The sequence below is a fragment of the Microtus oregoni genome, unplaced genomic scaffold, assembly GCF_018167655.1.
Source record: "Microtus oregoni isolate MIOR12 unplaced genomic scaffold, Mior012 000025F_ref0000491, whole genome shotgun sequence".
NCBI classification, from domain to species: domain Eukaryota; kingdom Metazoa; phylum Chordata; class Mammalia; order Rodentia; family Cricetidae; genus Microtus; species Microtus oregoni.
The window spans coordinates 34,774,471-34,791,067 of NW_024543084.1; the positions used below are offsets into that span (position 1 = coordinate 34,774,471).

A 16,597-nucleotide genomic window follows, 5' to 3' on the forward strand; every position below is an offset into this window, starting at 1 on the left:
ATGTTTGTTTATACTTATCCACTAGAAAAAAAATTCATTACAAATATAAAAGTAGGAAAACAGATTTAGATCCTCGTTCATGATTCTTGAATCTTTTACCTTAGCTATGCTTTTGAACCTTAGGACCGTCATGCTAATTGTGTTGGTGGTACAAAACTGAGTATTACTTGCTGATTTGCATGAGCCTTTATACCTTGGACTCCTTTTGCTGTTCCCCTTTATGCTGCATCCTGAGTCCTAAAGCATCTTTCAGCTGGTGTCTTGGTCAGGGTTCTATAGACGGACAGACCTCTAGAGAGAATCTTTATTACAAGAGGGTTTATTAGATTGGTTTACACGACACACTTAGAGTCTTCCAAAGATGGCCATCTCACACCTGTGCCCTGTGAGCTGCCTTTCAGCTGATTCCAGGTCCAGTTGACAACCGAGATTAAACATCATAGTTTTTCTAAAGTCACCTTGTGTAGGCTACAGTTATACGGCCATATTAACATATACCATGTAGTATATCATATGTATTACTCTTAAGTGTATAAATCTTATTTTTATTTTATGTGTGTGGGTGTTTTGCCTGAATGTACTGTATGTCTGAGAATCTTTTGGTAGCTGGTGTCTGCAGAGGTTAGAAGAAAACATCACATTCACTGGAGATCTGAAGCTAGAGTTACAGATGCTTGTGAATCGCTGTATAGGTGCTGGGGAATGAACCTAAGTTCTTTGGGTGGGTAACTAGTGCTCTTAATTGTTGAGCCATTTCCCTAGTCCCTGTGCTCATGTTTTATTACCAGATATTCTGATGACTCGAGACTATTATTTTTTGCCTTTCTAAATTTTATTTAAATTATTTTATCCAGGATTATTTGTAGAAAAGAAGTATTAGTTGTCTGCTTATGATATAAACTCAAAGGCAAAGTTTTCTTAGACTGTTTTTTACCTTTTAGCCCATATTTTTATTTATCTTGTGATTTATTTTTATATTAGCTTTTAGCATGAAACGGTTGGTTGGATAGTAGAAATTAAAGCTGCCAAACAATGAATTATTCTACCTTTGAGAATTGTTTCTCTATATTTCTTTTCTCACAGAACATACCGTAGGAGAGGTAATTAAGTTAGATTCTAATGGCTCTCCAAGAAAAGTCTGGGGGAAAAGCCCTACAGATTCTGTCCTGAAGATACTAGGAGAAGCTGAACTCCAACCCCAGACAGAACTACTAGAGAACACAGCTTTTAAAAGTGGTAAGCACAAGAAGTAGTATTATTAAAATTAATGTGTTAAGGTGTTTCCATTTTCTTGTGTGGAATTAGTCTACCTGTCCACCTTCATGGGGTTGGTTGTTCTAAATAGTAATGGTTTCTGCCCTTGTCAGACCTGGATGAAATCTAAAGAATAGGAAATCTGGATGAGGGAGGTGGAAAAGTCCAAGCATGTTTTCCATTAGGGAAAATGTTGAAACAGTTTATTAAGATTCATGGTGTATTTGTGAAGAGATTCGGGAGTTAAATTGAGTAGAAAAAAATGTCTGTAAGTATGTGTGACATCATTCTGGAACTGAGATGGAGTGCTGACACAGACAGGAGGGAAGACATTCTGGATTCCTGAGTCTTAGGTGTTTGGGTGTTAGAGCAGCACCTGAGGAAAAGCAACTGTGTATACAGAAGCCTTCCCACTGGACAGCTTGTTCACAAGACAGAGAGTGGATGAACAGTGTCCAGACATGAACAGTGCCTAGGCATGCACGTTACCTTTTGCATTTTTTTTCTATTGCTCCTCGAGATTGAGCATGAACTCATAGCTGAAGCATATGAAAAGTTGACTTAGGACATAGGATCCTGACATGTTCTGTAGGTGTCAGCTAGAATCTGAGAAATAGACTGTGGAAAGAGCCTGTGTACATTCCTAACAGGCAAAAGTTAGCTCTTACGAAAGGTGAATCTCCTTGTCGTAGGTCATGAACAGTGTCCTCACTGACTTGCCATTGAAAAGTCTTACCACTTTAACATCACCACACGCAGAAACAAGTACCTGCAGGGACACTTGACTATCGGGATCCAAACCATCAAAAGAGATCATTAAAATTGAGGTCACTTCACAACAATGTCTATTGTTCTCCAATCATGTCAAGCAGGCATGTGTAGAAATGGAATGAATTCAGGGTTTTCCAGTTGAGTACAGTGAAGTGTGTTCAACAAGCTGAGAGTGTATGCAAAGGAATAATTCTAATGATGACTTTTATAAGGATGTCAATGGGGATGGACAATGGGGAAAGAATGTTAGAACCAGTCATTAAACGTACTTGCAAAATCAAACTTTTTTGAGATTATAATATTTCACCCTCCCTTTTTTCTAACCCTCTCGATATACCCTCCTCTCTCTGCTTCAAATCCATGAAAAACGAAATTTTTACTGAGCTAGAATAGTGCCAGGCATGATGGTCCATGCCTTTAATCCCAGCACTTGGGAAGCAGAGGCAGGCAGATCTCTGAGTTCAAAGCCAGCATGATCTACATAGGGAATCCAAGCCAGCAAGGGCTACATGGTGAGACCCTGCTTCAAAAAAGCTATATTAGAGGGAGATGAATAAAAAACACCACTAAAAATTAGATATGGGAATTCCTAAAATTGGAACTTTTAAGGAGCCATAATTTATAATGTTTCTAATATATGATTTATTAAAAAGCTGAGTTAGTGAGGTAGTTCAGTGAACTGTGAGATTTACATATTAGCAGGATTATTTATTGTATATATAAAATCATCCACCTATGACAACATTGATTTGGGGGAGTTGGGGCACTGGCTTGTAAACAGTCACACAGGAATGAGGAGAGTCAATGACTACAGTCAGTTGTTTTATGATCAATCTTTTCCTGGAAACAGCCACAGTGTGCAGAGTTTGTAGCAAACTAGAAGTAAATATCATATGAAAAACTACATGTGAAAAATGAAGCTATATGAAAAACAAATAGCTTTTAAAAGTTGGTTAGTAATTTTAAAATTCAATTCTGATACAGGTGTATTAATTTTTCCCCAAAAGGAAAAGAATTCAAATTGTGTTATCCACCTTGAAGGTCATTATGAAATGGAATTTGGCTGTCACATTTTCTTAACTCATTAGTTTCTAGTGTGTAAAAGAGCTTCACCTGATGCAACAATCTAGGGTTTGTTTTTGGTTTTTCTTTTGGCTCTAAATATCATTGCAAGTAACTTCAAAACCTCTTGAGAGCAGTAGACTTTTCGTTGTTTTGCTTCTACAGAGATTTATCCTGAAGGCGAAAACTACAAGCCCTTAATTGTTGGAGAAGAGAAACCAGAATGTACTTCAAAAGAAATAAATCCATCAGGTACTGTTGATTCTGTTGAAACAGAAAGCCCAAAGTTTAGTGAGGTGCCTCCACCAACGTCAGAAGGAAATGTGGAAGGTATGTTGTAATGCATTTAAATGAGCTAAATTTTAATTAGTATTGAATCATTGAAGAAATTGTCAAAATTTGTGTGTATGTTTGAGTAATTCATCTCAAATTAGGCTCACTAATTTTAGTAACTATCTTCCCCTCCCCCCCCCCCCCCCCCCGTTTTTGTTTTTGAAGACCAAGAGTTTTCAAGGGTTGCGTTAGGAGGGTCGGGCTGGTCTCCTAGAGTGCAGAGTCCCGCTCTCGCTGCTGGTGAGAGCTACAGGCATATAGGACCATGCGTCCTAGTTACTGACCATTCTGTCCCATTATTTTATGGATCAGGGTTGAGTCAAGACTGGGATTGTGATTTTCCTAGTACATTGTCTTTGCCTAAGAGGCCAAGCGATGTGATACTCAGCTGTCAGTGAGACGACTTGATCATTTTTCTGCCGTCTTGGAAGGTACACCTCAGAAGCCGAGTGTGACAGGCCCCTCTCTGTGTTTTGAGGAACCTCAGTCACATTCTGTATTCTTCCTACCTTTCAAAATAAAGCTTTAATTATTTTATGAACATGGGGGTTTACCTGTTTGTATGTCTGGTGCCTGCCTAAGCCAGAAGATGATGATGCAGCTGAAGTCTGAGATGATTGTGAGTCACCACGTGGGTGCTGGGAATTGCACTTGGGTCCTTGGGAAAACACCCAGTGCTCTTCACAGTCGAGCAGTCTCTCCAGCACCTGTTTTTCATAGCTTATATGATTTTATTCTCTGATGACCTGGAGGTTCCGATGTGGGGGAAATAGGATTCACCTCTGAGAGGAGAAGGTCTTAAAGAACCTACAGCCATCTCAGGTGCTACATTAAAAGCTGTGTATGGTGTGTATGGTTTTTTGTTAGTTTGATTGATTTGATTTTTTTTTTTTTTTTTTTGCTGTCTGTGTTCTTTAAAGTTAACCAGAGATGGCGCACGCCTTTAATCCCAGCACTCGGGAGGCAGAGGCAGGCGGATCTCTGTGAGTTCGAGACCAGCCTGGTCTACAGAGCTAGTTCCAGGACAGGCTCCAAAGCCACAGAGAAACCCTGTCTCGAAAAACCAAAAAAAAAAAAAAAAAAAAAAAGTTAACCAGAGAACTGAACTGGGACCATTAGCACTTCTATTGGTCAGAGCTGTCACAAACCCAGAGTGTGCCCAAGGTAGGGAGCTAGGCCTGCCTCTCAAAGGGAAGAGCATTAAAGAATCTGCAACCATCTTTAACCTACCAGCCTGCTCATTAACTAAAAATACTACATTCTTTCCACAATAATATTGATATTTTAGTGTCAAAAAATTGCCATGGGTTTTTTCTGAGCTAAATAAACTTCTTTATGATGCTTTGACTTCCAGATACCAACCAGAGGCTGCCAGTTTCCTAAACATTCAGCCGTGAATAGGAATAGCATCACTTCCATTGTGCTCATTAGATAAGGAGACTGTCAGAGACTGTGTCCCATGCAGCATGTTCACCACAGTAACCCATTTTGTTCACAGAGCATAGTTAGTCGTGTGGTACAGAATGATGTCTCTTCCTCAAAAGATGTGTATGTTGGCCTCATGAATGGCATTAACTTCCTTCTACGAAAAGGCCGGAGAGTCAGCCTTTGTTCTATATCATGCTGAAAATACATGAAGAAAAAGGCTGTCAGTGTACCTGGAGGAAAACCTTTCTCCAGAACTGACTGTGCTGGGATCCTGATGCTAGATTCTCTTGACTGCTGAAATGATGAGAAATAAATTTCTCTTCAAGCCACCCAGTCTGATACTTTATCATAGTATCCCAAACAAGGCAGTATGTTGTACCCTTCTTAAAAATTAATAATAAAATATTTAAAAGATAAAATTAACCAGCAGGATGAGTGTGCATATAGTAGAGAATTTATAGCCTAGTTTTGAGGTTGGCAAGCTTCACTTTTCCTACAGAGTTGTGGAGTAAATATTTTAGGCTTTATGGAAACCATGGTCACAAATTGAGTTTAGAGGATAGAATGTTAGTTTTGATAGAGCTGAAGATCACTAGGGAATTGTTAAATAGTGAACCTACCCCTTTAAGAAGCTGATCTCTCTAGGAAGTCCATCCCACAGCCTGGAAAAACCAGGCCTTGCTCCCCTGAGCTCTTTCTCTGGGACATAGAGTTAAGAAGCTATCTGTGATGTGGGTCTACCGCCTCTGATTTATAGTGCTACACTGTAGCTGGCTCCTTCGTGCTCCCTGTCAGTGGGCTGTGTTGAACAAAATCATGTGATATGGAGCTTCATACCAGCCCCTGGAAGGATATAAAGGTCATATATTTTCCTGTGTTTGTAGAATTTCTCTAAAGTTGATCCCCTCCCATCATCCTGTCCATGACAGCTGTCTCTCAAGTTCTTTAAGCTGTGTCTCTTACTAAAACTCCTTTGTGGGTTCTAAGGGAAAGCTCTCCTCCATCAGGCCTTCTTCTTCCTGTTGTCTGTTAGAGGGCGCTGTCCTGCCTCAGAGTGACTGCGTCTCTGTTGTCTTAAGGCCGATAAAACTCTCCCAAAGGAAAACTTGTGTCAGCTTCTTTCTAGAAACAACCAACCCATTGCCACCTCCTTTTCTACCTCCATTTAACAAGAACAGAATTACACATTAAAAGACAAAATAAAAAGGTTCTTCTATCTCAGTACATACCTTGTATGGATGACCCAAACATTCATGTGAGCAACAGATCAAAATTAGTATTTGCATGTCTCTTGTCTTTCACAATAGGGCAAATCATTAGAAATTTGAAAATAGATAAGAAAAGCATATCTGAAGTCCATGAAAAAATGTGCATGGTGTTGAATTAAGTAAGAAAGTATATGATCTCAGACAGGAAAAATAGAAGTCTCAGTGGGACTGAAGAGAGGACTCAGCAGCAAAGCACTTGCTGCACAGTTATGCAGACTGGAGTGTGAATCCCAGCACCCCATGTCTGCCATTCTGCAAGCACTCATAACTTCAGCTGAAGGGATCCGGCTCTTTTCTAGCCTCTACATATATTTACACATACCTTGCATATGTGCATACATTCATGCAGACATATAGATAAACATATAAATGGACAAATAGACTCTCTTTAAAGATGGCCAGAAAAAATAGTTTCCTAGCTATTAATTATTTGAGGGTATAAGAAAATTGATTTAGCATACTTCAGTTCTTCTCAAGGCCATTGTAAAAGTCCAGGTAATCATATTGGTTTTCTTTTGTGGTTATTGGAAGATTTCCAAGATTCAAATTTCTTTACTAAATATTAATAATACAGTCTATTTTCTCATACTTGTAACAACAGGTATCTTTAGTCTTTAGTTTTGATTCCTTTATGCTGATTTACATATTGCTGTAGTTTTAATAAGGCTTATATCTTTTTTTCTTTTTTTTTTTTTTTGAGGCAGGGTGTCTCTGTAGCTTTGGAGCCTGTCCTGGAACTAGCTCTTGTAGACCAGGCTGGCCTCGAACTCATAGAGATCCGCCTGCCTCTGCCTCCCGAGTGCTGGGATTAAAGGTGTGCACCACCACCGCCCGGCATATACCTTACATAATAATGAATATTGTGCACAGTACTCAAGTATTTTTGTTATACCAAAAAAAATGAAAGGCCTAGTCTTTCATTTTAGGAATGACTGTGCTACAGAACTTGCCCAGAAAGCTTTAAACAGTTGATTTTCTTGAGTTAAACTAACTGAAATAATAACTTACAGAAAGTTAGTCAGCCCATTCTCAGCAAACTTTACTCTGACATCTCCTGATCTTGCTTTGCAGAACCTGATGATTTGGAGACAGAAGTTCTCCAAGAGCCAAGTAGCACAGACACAGATGGGAGTTTGCCACGTGCTGTTAATGATGTGTGGATTAGTGAGGAAGAAGAAGCTAAGGAAACTGAGTATGTTGTCTTTTTCTTTACTTTTCAAAGCCAGGTCCCTTTGGTAAGCTCTTTAATAAGTAATGCTGTATTAACTAATGTTGTAGTTTAATAACTTCATATTGTAGTACCCCCTATAAAGTAATTTGATTTCTTAATAGATATTAGCATGGGACAGAAATAAAAAACTATATGAAGATAAGCAGTAAATGTCTTGCCGGCCTTTATTCCCATTCAACCAATTTCTGATTTTTCTCTGCAGATAATTTTTATTATATATGAACAAAATACATAGTCTTTTCAAATACAGTTGCTAATATATACAATGCTTATTAAAACCTTTTCAGTTTTTTAAAATGTGTTTGTGTGTCTTGAAAGTGTATGCTCACATGTGTGTGCACAGATAAAATATGGAGGCAGGAAGCCACACTGAATCCCTTGGAGCTGGACCTGTAGTATTTATGAGCTGATCCGTGTGTGTGCTGGGATCCAAACGCTGGTCCTTATGAAAGAACAGTCAGTGCTCCCTCTTAACCACTGAGCAAACTCCATGCTCACTTTGTTTATAAAGTCGGTAGTCAGCAGTTAAAAAGGGCTTACTGCTCTTGCGGACCTGGGATTGGCTCCCAGCACATACATGCCAACTCATAGACCCTGTAACTCTAGTTTCAGGGTATCTGATTCCTCTTCCCTCCTTCAAGGATTCCTGTGCACATGTGATGTACACACACATACACATACATATAGAACAAATACTTTTTTAAAAAGTTTGTAGTCTGGGAAATTTTCTCACATTAATTGAAAGTTCTCTATTTTATATTCTATTATATGGATATAAGAAAACTCAATCACTTACTACTTGATGAATATTCATGCTATGTATTGTGATGCTGCAATGAGTAATGTTTTACATAAAATATTTTTTGCAAAATCAGGTGGTTTTTTGAAGCAGAGATGTGATATTTAGATAAATTGCATTTGTAATTTAGTCATTCTTTAGAGTTTTGACCAATGTAAACTTTCAGAATGAATGCATATTAACTAATGATTAGTGATTGGTAAGAGTTTCACTTTGCTCAAAGTAGAAAACACTGTACTTAAAGAGGAAGTATTATATTAAGATTAGAAAATCATTTGGACAGGGGAGTTCAGGATGCTAGTAGATGTGGATTTCATTTTCTTTATATAAAAGGGCTTTTATTTCTAATAAAACTGCCTGGTATTTATTTTGTTTGGTTTGTCTGTCTGTGGCAGGTTGGAAGATAAGGTTGTTGAGCAGCAGAGTGAGGTTTGTGAAGGCAGCATTCCAGGGAATGTGGAGCAGTCTCGTGAGAATCATATAGGTAAGTGACACTGTAGGAGTCTAACTCTTTCTGGACGGCTTCTTAACACCAGCCTGTCTCATTTGGGCATCATTATAAGTCATTATTCTATTTTAAAATAGGCCTTGAAACTAGGAATCTGTACTAGCTGGCCCGGGATTGTGGTAATATAAGCAGTTAACTTTTTGGTAAGTTGTATTGTTGAAAATGAAAAGAATTTGCTGCTAAAACAAAGCAATATACCAAAGACACTGAGTAAACTGGTATCTTTTTAAAATACTGTTGTTCAAAATATAACACAATATAAACAATTTTTCTCCTCTATGAAAATGAACAGAAAAATTGATTTTCTAAACTGTATTTTTACATTTCTTTAGATTTCTTTATTTTAAAACTTCCAATATAATAAAGATATATATGAAATTAAAATGTTATATCTCCTTAATGGTTATTTATAAGATAGTATACAGTATACTTATATGTATACTTTGATTTTGTTTACCTGGTATGAGTTTTTTTAATTCATTTTTAATTAAAAATATTTTATATGGCTGAGTGTTTTGTCTGCATATAAGTAGTATTTGTTCCACATTTGGTCATGGTACCCACAGAAGCCAGAAGAGTATAGCATGTCAGATTCTCTGGAACTGCAGTTAAAGATGGCTGCGAGCTGCTATGGGGGGTCCTAGGAGCCACACCCAGGTCTCCTGCAAGAACAGCAAGTGTTTTAGCACCAAGCCATCTCTGCAGATCTTAGGATGGGATGCGTGTTAAATATTACATGATACTTGCTGATATTTTTAGAATTTTAAGTGCTATTCTATAAATTTATGATATAATCTCTCTTTTTATTCCACAGAGCCTGCAGTAGATGATTCTCAGCAGTCTAGATGTGACGAGAAGTCAGTACCGCCAGAACCATTCTTCCAGAAAGTGGCTCAGTCTGAGCACTTGAGCGTAGTTCAGTCAGAACCAGTTTCACTCCGATCTCGCTCTGATTCACCACCAAAAGCTAAAACCAAGAACTCCTTACTGATTGGGCTTTCAACTGGTCTATTTGATGCAAACAACCCAAAGGTAAGTGTGGTCTCATTTGGATGATGCTGTCTCTCCACTGATAGCATTGCCTAATGGCCAGTGCTGGCTTTTAATTGATTCAAAACCCAAACAAGTACAAACAAAAGCAACAGAATGTCCCGACTTTACTGGATATTGGCTAAGGCTCTTTTTAGTGGTGCTAACAAATAGCTTTGGAGCTCTGGTTCTCTCTCAGTAAATATCCTACTTGGGGAATAAGACAGAGTTTATAGCAGGCACTCCGAGTTGCTCGTCTGAGGAATTGTTTTCTCAGCTACCATTCAATGTTACCACACATCAGGTCCCACAGCAAATGCCAATACCTCCAGCCAAAGGATGTGGCTGTTTCGGCAACCTTGATGTTCCTGTGATTCTGTTGAGACGGGCCAGAGGAGAGGTGTAAGTCCTTTCCTGATAGTTCCTTGGACTCCTGCACACCACTCTGGCTCTTGTGGTTTTCACTCTTTTATGGGCAGCTTCATTCTACAAGTAGGACTGTGTGGTGCAGAGTGGATACAGCTTCCATCTGGATTCTCTTAGCTCCTCCGCCTGCTTCCCTGCAGAGCTCTCCTCTGGATTTGTAAATTCATTTGCCTACTTTACTTATATGTAATTTTACATATGTATACCTACCAAAATATGTCATGTATATTGTTTGTGTAGCTCTTTTTATTGTGTATATTGCAATATAACAGATATTGTTTTGATTGTTTTGATATTATTAACAATAAGTATAACTTAAAGTCTCTTTTCCCATTAATTGTTGTTAGCATGCATATATATATATATATATATATATATATATATATATATTCCTTAACATAGCCTGCCCAGTCTTGTCTGCTACTTGTATGTATGTTTCAGGGCTAACCTCATGGTATTGAATCACCAGTTGATGTGCTGCTCCCTGGTGAAGACTGCTTGTCTCACTCTCAGTATTCCTTAGTTGCCTGTAGTTTTTTTGTGTAAGACTGAGGCCTAATAGGCCTTTCCTTCTGCTTTGGCATCTCTGTTATTGTTGTTCTTATTCAGCTCATGCTTTAGCAGTCTTACTGCTAAGACATGGGTGTAGCTCCTGACATTATTACTAAGAGATGCTATCTTATAGCAAACTCCCTGATCCTCTGGCTCGTACACCTTCCTGCTCCTTCTTCTGCAATGTTCTCTGAGCATTAGCTGAGGGTTGTTTGGTAGGTGTATCCATTGGGGCAGGACTCCATAACTCTGCACTTTTGCTTGTTGTTTTCTGTGTTGGTCTCATTCTATTGCAAAGAGAAGCTTTCTTGGTAAAAAGTAAGGACTGCACTTACACTCTTAGAGTATAAAGATAAATATTTAGAATATACTTAAGGATTATCCTGGTTTAGTAAAGTGGAGAATGTAGGTTCTTCTCCAAGATCCATGACTTCACTAGCCATGGTTAATTGGCTAGGTTTCCAGTGCCAGGTGTGATTTTCCTCTTGTTGAGTGGGTCTTAAGTCTGATTAGCGAGTTGCTGGTTATCGTCAAGGTGGTGCCACTACTGCACCCTTAAAGTTACCGTGCCGTGCTGGTCATTGTTGTGGTTCATAGGCATCATAGCTGGGTATAACTATTGGTTTTTCCCCTATTTTTGGAAGCTTGCATGAAACGTTCTGGTTCTATGAAAGCTAGTCATCAGAGCAGTTCTTCAGGTCAGTTCCAGCTGAGAGGCATCTGGGCCGTGCTTTAGCAATAGGCACACTCCACCTTGGGACTGGGAGGACAGTCAAGGGCTAAAATGTTTTAGTAGTCAGTCTCTTGGAGAATCCTGACCTGGTGTTGGGAATTCTGTTAGATTACTTGTAACACATTCTTAGCAGTACATTTCTATCATTGGACCTCTGCCTCTATTCATCCTATAATTATTTTCATAAAATAAATTTCTGCAAGTAAAATCCAAAATTTATAATGGCTGAATTATTTCTATTTAAGAAATAGTTTTGTGGCTAGAGAAATTGCTCAGTTAGTAAAGTGTAAGCTTCAACACCTGAGTTTGAACGTCCAGCACCCACGTAGAGCCGGGCAGGGTAGTAACCAGCTGAAATCGTAGTGCAGGAAGATAGCTGGCATTGCTGTTGAGCCAACCTAATCAAATTGGTGACCTCCATGTTTGGTGAGATCATGACTCAAAAAATAAGGTAGAGAGAAATGTAGGCCTCCTGTTTACACACATGTGCACATGCAAATGAACACATACACACACAGAGAATAGGTTTTGTGCTATTAAAATTCATCAAAAATGAATGAAGTATATCCATTTCTCCATGTGCTAAAAAGCACCATTATAATTTACTTAAAAGTATCTCTTTAATGAAAAATTGTTTGCTTAAATTCATATTTTTATATCTGAAATTGACTGTTTTGTCTATTTGCCCCTATATAATTAAATTGCCAGAATTCTTTAATCTTTAACTGTGTTTCAAAATAACATCATTTTGTTTTTCAATCTAGTTGAGTGTCCTTTTTATTGGTAAAGTATTTAATTATGTTTCTCTTAAACTTAGAAATGTTAAATTCTGTTGCTTACTCTAAATAGCAGACATTAGAAGATATAAACTACCAGAATAGTTTTATAGTCTTCAGCATTAAACCCAAAGGCATTATCAGACATAAGCGCTATCATTATTACTTATGTACTTTCTTTCTATGTGTAATTGTGCACGTATGTCTGTAGGCGCCAGTAGTCAAACTCAGGCATTGTTCCTTAGACATTGTGCACTTTGGTTTTTGAAATAGCGCCTCTCATTGGCCTGGAGCTTCCCAGTTAGGCTAGGCTGGCTCACCACCACGCCCAGGAATCCCTGTCTCTGCCTCTCAGCACTGGGATTACAAGCACACATCACATGGTAAGCGTTTTACATGGGTGCTGGAATCAAACTCAAGTCCTCATATTTGCTTGGCAAGCACTTTAATCGGAACCATTCGCCAGCTCCCCATGTGCTATCTGTGTAGCTGTCATTAGCCTGAGCTTTTGAATTTATTGCTATTTACTAGGCTAATACTCACATTGTGTGATGCTTTTGAATATTGGCGTCCTCTTAAACTTTAATTGAGCTTAAAAACTTCTATTTGAAGTGCTTACTCTGGAAGATTTTAGCCACAATGCAGATATCATGTATCATGTAGATTTCTGTGAGAGAAGAGGCAAGAAGGAAAACAGAAGAAACCTAGCAATCCATGGCCATTTCAGACTAGAACAAAAGTTTTCACATTTATTCTGAGATCAGGAAAGCCGTCACTGGGCCAGTGTAGTAAACAGTAAGATTGATAATGGTAGTCAAAACTTCATAACTGAACCATTAAAGTAAAAATTATAAGTAATCCATTAAACTAAAATAGTGTGACCTAATTTCCTACAACGATTTTCACTGCTCAATCAAGTCTTTTTGTATTAAGTTAAATTACTTGTGTCCTGTTTCTAACAAAGTCTTCTCTCACCCACTTGCCTTCTCAGGGGCTTTGCTCCATTGCTTTTCTGCTCCGGCCCATCTTTTCTATAGTGGATCATTTCTTCAGTGTCCTAAGAAATCTCATCGTAAAATGCAAGCCTGGCTTGACCACATGTCTTGTTTACTCACCCACCATCTGTTTCTCTGCTATTCATGTCTACACATCTTAAATATGCTGTAGTCTCTACACATGCATTCACTCCCAAGTACATTCTGCACGGCTTTTGACTAACCTGCTCTTGTCGAGGTCGGCAGTTGGTAGTACACTGCCATTCCTGAACCCGTTCTCTCCTTTCTTGATGCTGCTACTTCTCAGCAGTATTATTTTTTTTTTCAATCTCTGGTAACATTTATTTGTCATTTGGGACACGCTCCTTTTCTGTCTTCTTAAGGTGGAATCTTGGGTGGCTAATCTTAAGCCTTTCTTCTTTTCCCATATGAGCATATAGAGTTGAACTTCTCTCTGACTATGGTGGTTGCTGTTCTCCAGAAACTACTTCCTCTGCTCATTGTCATTCAGGCCTTGAGACAAGTGTCTTGTTGGCTACTATAGTAGGCCAAGCTGGCTGGCCCAGAAGCTCCCAGGCAGTCTCCTATTCCCTCCCACAGGGGCTGTAAATAGTACAACCATATTGGCCTAACCTGGGTTCTGGAAATCCAAACTAAGATTTTTTACACTTGAACAGCAAGCACTGGACCAACTGAGCCATCTACCCTGCCAAAGTCTCACTTTGTAACCAGTATGAAATCTCTTTAACATAAGCATCCATATGATGTCATCAATGTGACTGGATTTGCACCTGTGATTCTACTTGACTACTTGTTTTGTTCAAAACAGAAACAAAATAGCAAAGCTTTTATTTTTTTCCTTTATTTGGGATTCAATGTTTTTAGGATTTCATCTACTCTTTCTACTAGTAGCTTCCTCATATACTTTTCAAAACTTAAATGATCATTCTGCTTTCAAAATAAATCTTTAGCTTCTCATAAATTCTCTTCCAGTAATATTGTACAACCCTGTGTGTAATTGAGAACCTCACAGTGTTACTGCTGCTTCCATCTTTCTGCCTACCTCTGTGTACTTTTTTTCTTCCACTTTGAGAATCAACATTAACTTTGAGAATCAACATTTCTTGTCTAGGCTGTTGATAGCTTTTTTCTTTTTTCCATACTCAGTTTTAAAGAATATATCTACTAGACATAGGGTTATGGTCTTTAAGGTTACACTTGTTTTTGACAAGTTTGTCAGGGAGTAACCCTCATTCCCTTGTATTTAGTGTTCCTTTTAGTATTCAACTACTTTAGAGTACAGGTGTATGGATATCCTTCTTGGAAACTGCTTATTCATTTCCTGACTTCTCTGACCCAAATAATCACACAGAAACTATATTAATTACAGCACTGTTTGTCCAATAGCTTAGGCATATTCCTAGGTAGCTCTTACATCTTAAATTACCTTTTCTATTAATTTGTGTATTTCCGCAAGGCTGTGGCTTACTGATAAAGTTTCAGCATCTCTCTCCTTCAGCAACTACATGCCTTTGTCTTCTTTCCTCCTCTATTTCTACTTGGAATTCCCACCTTGCGTATTCTGCCCTGCCATAGGCCAAAGTAGCTTCTTTATTAGCCAATGATAATAAAGTATATTCATAGCATACAGAGGGGAATCCCCCATCAGAGTCTTTTGATGGTATAGTTGTCATCAAGTCTTTAAACCTTTAGCTATTAGTTTTGTGCCTTTTCTACTGTCTTCCTGAGTCCAATTACATACATATTAGACTACTTGATACAATGTCATAAGTTACTGAACCTTCATTCATTTTGGTTTTCCATGGAGTAGATTTTGTCATGTGTTCAAATTTGCCTGTCTTCCTTTCTATAGTAATAAGCTATTCTCATTCAATAAAAAAAGTCATTTAAGTATTGCTTTAGTATTCAAGTTGCTGTTTTTATCTACTGGTTTTCCTACTAGTTTAGGGTCTTTTCATCTTGCTTCTCATATGTTCTGTAATTGTTTAAAGCTGGACATCATAAATATCACGTGGCGAGTATCTGGGGTCTGTTGTCATACTTTTAACATGTGTTGGGCTTTTTCAGATAGTTCATTTACCTCTCAGTCCATTTTATATTTTCAAGCTTTTTCAGCTTTATTGCAGCAGATATAAAATTATTTACCATAGAGCTAGTTCAAGTTGTTACCTCTGACCTTCTGCGGCCTCCACAGCATGCCCAGATTCTCATTGAAGACACTCCTCACATCTGGTCAAAGTGCAGTCGTCTCCTCTACCTGCATGAGCCTTGAGAATTCTTCAGCCTTCTTTACCAGTCTTCCTCACTCCATTTCCATTTGTAACCTTTTGCCCCAATTCAAACCAGAGCCGTTTTTAATGTTAGGTATCATATCAAGTGGAGTTCACTCTACATGTACATGTAAGACCTTGCAGGGTTTTGTATCCTTTTTGCCTAGTGGAACTCAATCTTCATTTTGTTAGTCTAGGAAGTTCACACAGACTTCAGGTATGTCCTTTTCAGACAGAAGACCAGTTTAATGGCTGGATACACCTCATTTGTTTCTGTCACCCCAGAATCACTATCTTAGTTGCATGTTGTTTAATATCTACGTTGTTTTATCTGTTTTATCCTGTTTTCTAGTTGTTTTGTGGGAGGCTAAGTCTAGCCCTTGATAGTCTTTCACAGCAAGAACAGGAGTCCTCAGTAGATAAATGTTAGTTTGTCAAGGCCATATCTTGAGCCTTTCTGCTGGCACTGCCCACAAATACTCTCTGACCTTAATTAAAGTGGGGACACATTTTATGAATCAAATCTTTCTGCTGTCACTTGCGTCTTTAGTCCACCCACTAGCCATGTCATCCAGTTGTTTTAACTCATCTTCCTCATTCTCTTTCTTTGCCCCAATTCAAACCTGAAGCATTTTTAATGTTAGCTATTATATCACACCAGTACTATGCTTAAGACCTGACATTTTCTGCTGCTGTTAAATTGCATTCCTTCTTCACCATGGTCTGTAAAATTTGACAAGACATTAACCACCTCTCTGACTCACCTCCCAGTTGCTCTCATCCTCTTTCCCCTTGGTAGTCAAACCCTTCCTATGTTAGAGACTTTGCCTTGACCCAGATTGAGCTTCTCTTTGTTCTTTTCAATTCAAACGCATTTTTCCAGTATTTCTCTGTAGCTTTGGAGCCTGTCCTGGAACCAGCTCTTGTAGACCAGGCTGGCCTCGAACTCACAGAGATCTGCCTGCCTTTGTCTTTGCCTCCCGAGTGCTGGGATTAAAGGCATGTACCACCAAAGCCCAATGAATTCTAACTCATTTTTTACTTTCAGGTATCATTTCTCAAATGTTATCTTCAGAAGCCTTGAGCACAGTAATTTCCATCCAAAGTTACCTTTTTATTTATTTTATAATTCATAGAATTC

The 16,597-nt window shown here is 38.5% G+C and overlaps 1 protein-coding gene across 1 annotated transcript in view; it reads left to right on the plus strand.

Annotated features, from left to right (window-relative positions):
* LOC121462842 (serine/threonine-protein kinase Nek1-like) overlaps positions 1-16,597 on the plus strand; it is a 152,148-nt gene that overhangs the window by 73,127 nt on the left and 62,424 nt on the right. Inside the window, 5 exon segments of the mRNA XM_041674803.1 lie at positions 1,084-1,236; positions 3,253-3,417; positions 7,188-7,308; positions 8,542-8,630; positions 9,469-9,686. Of these exon segments, the coding sequence (XP_041530737.1) occupies positions 1,084-1,236; positions 3,253-3,417; positions 7,188-7,308; positions 8,542-8,630; positions 9,469-9,686 (746 nt within the window).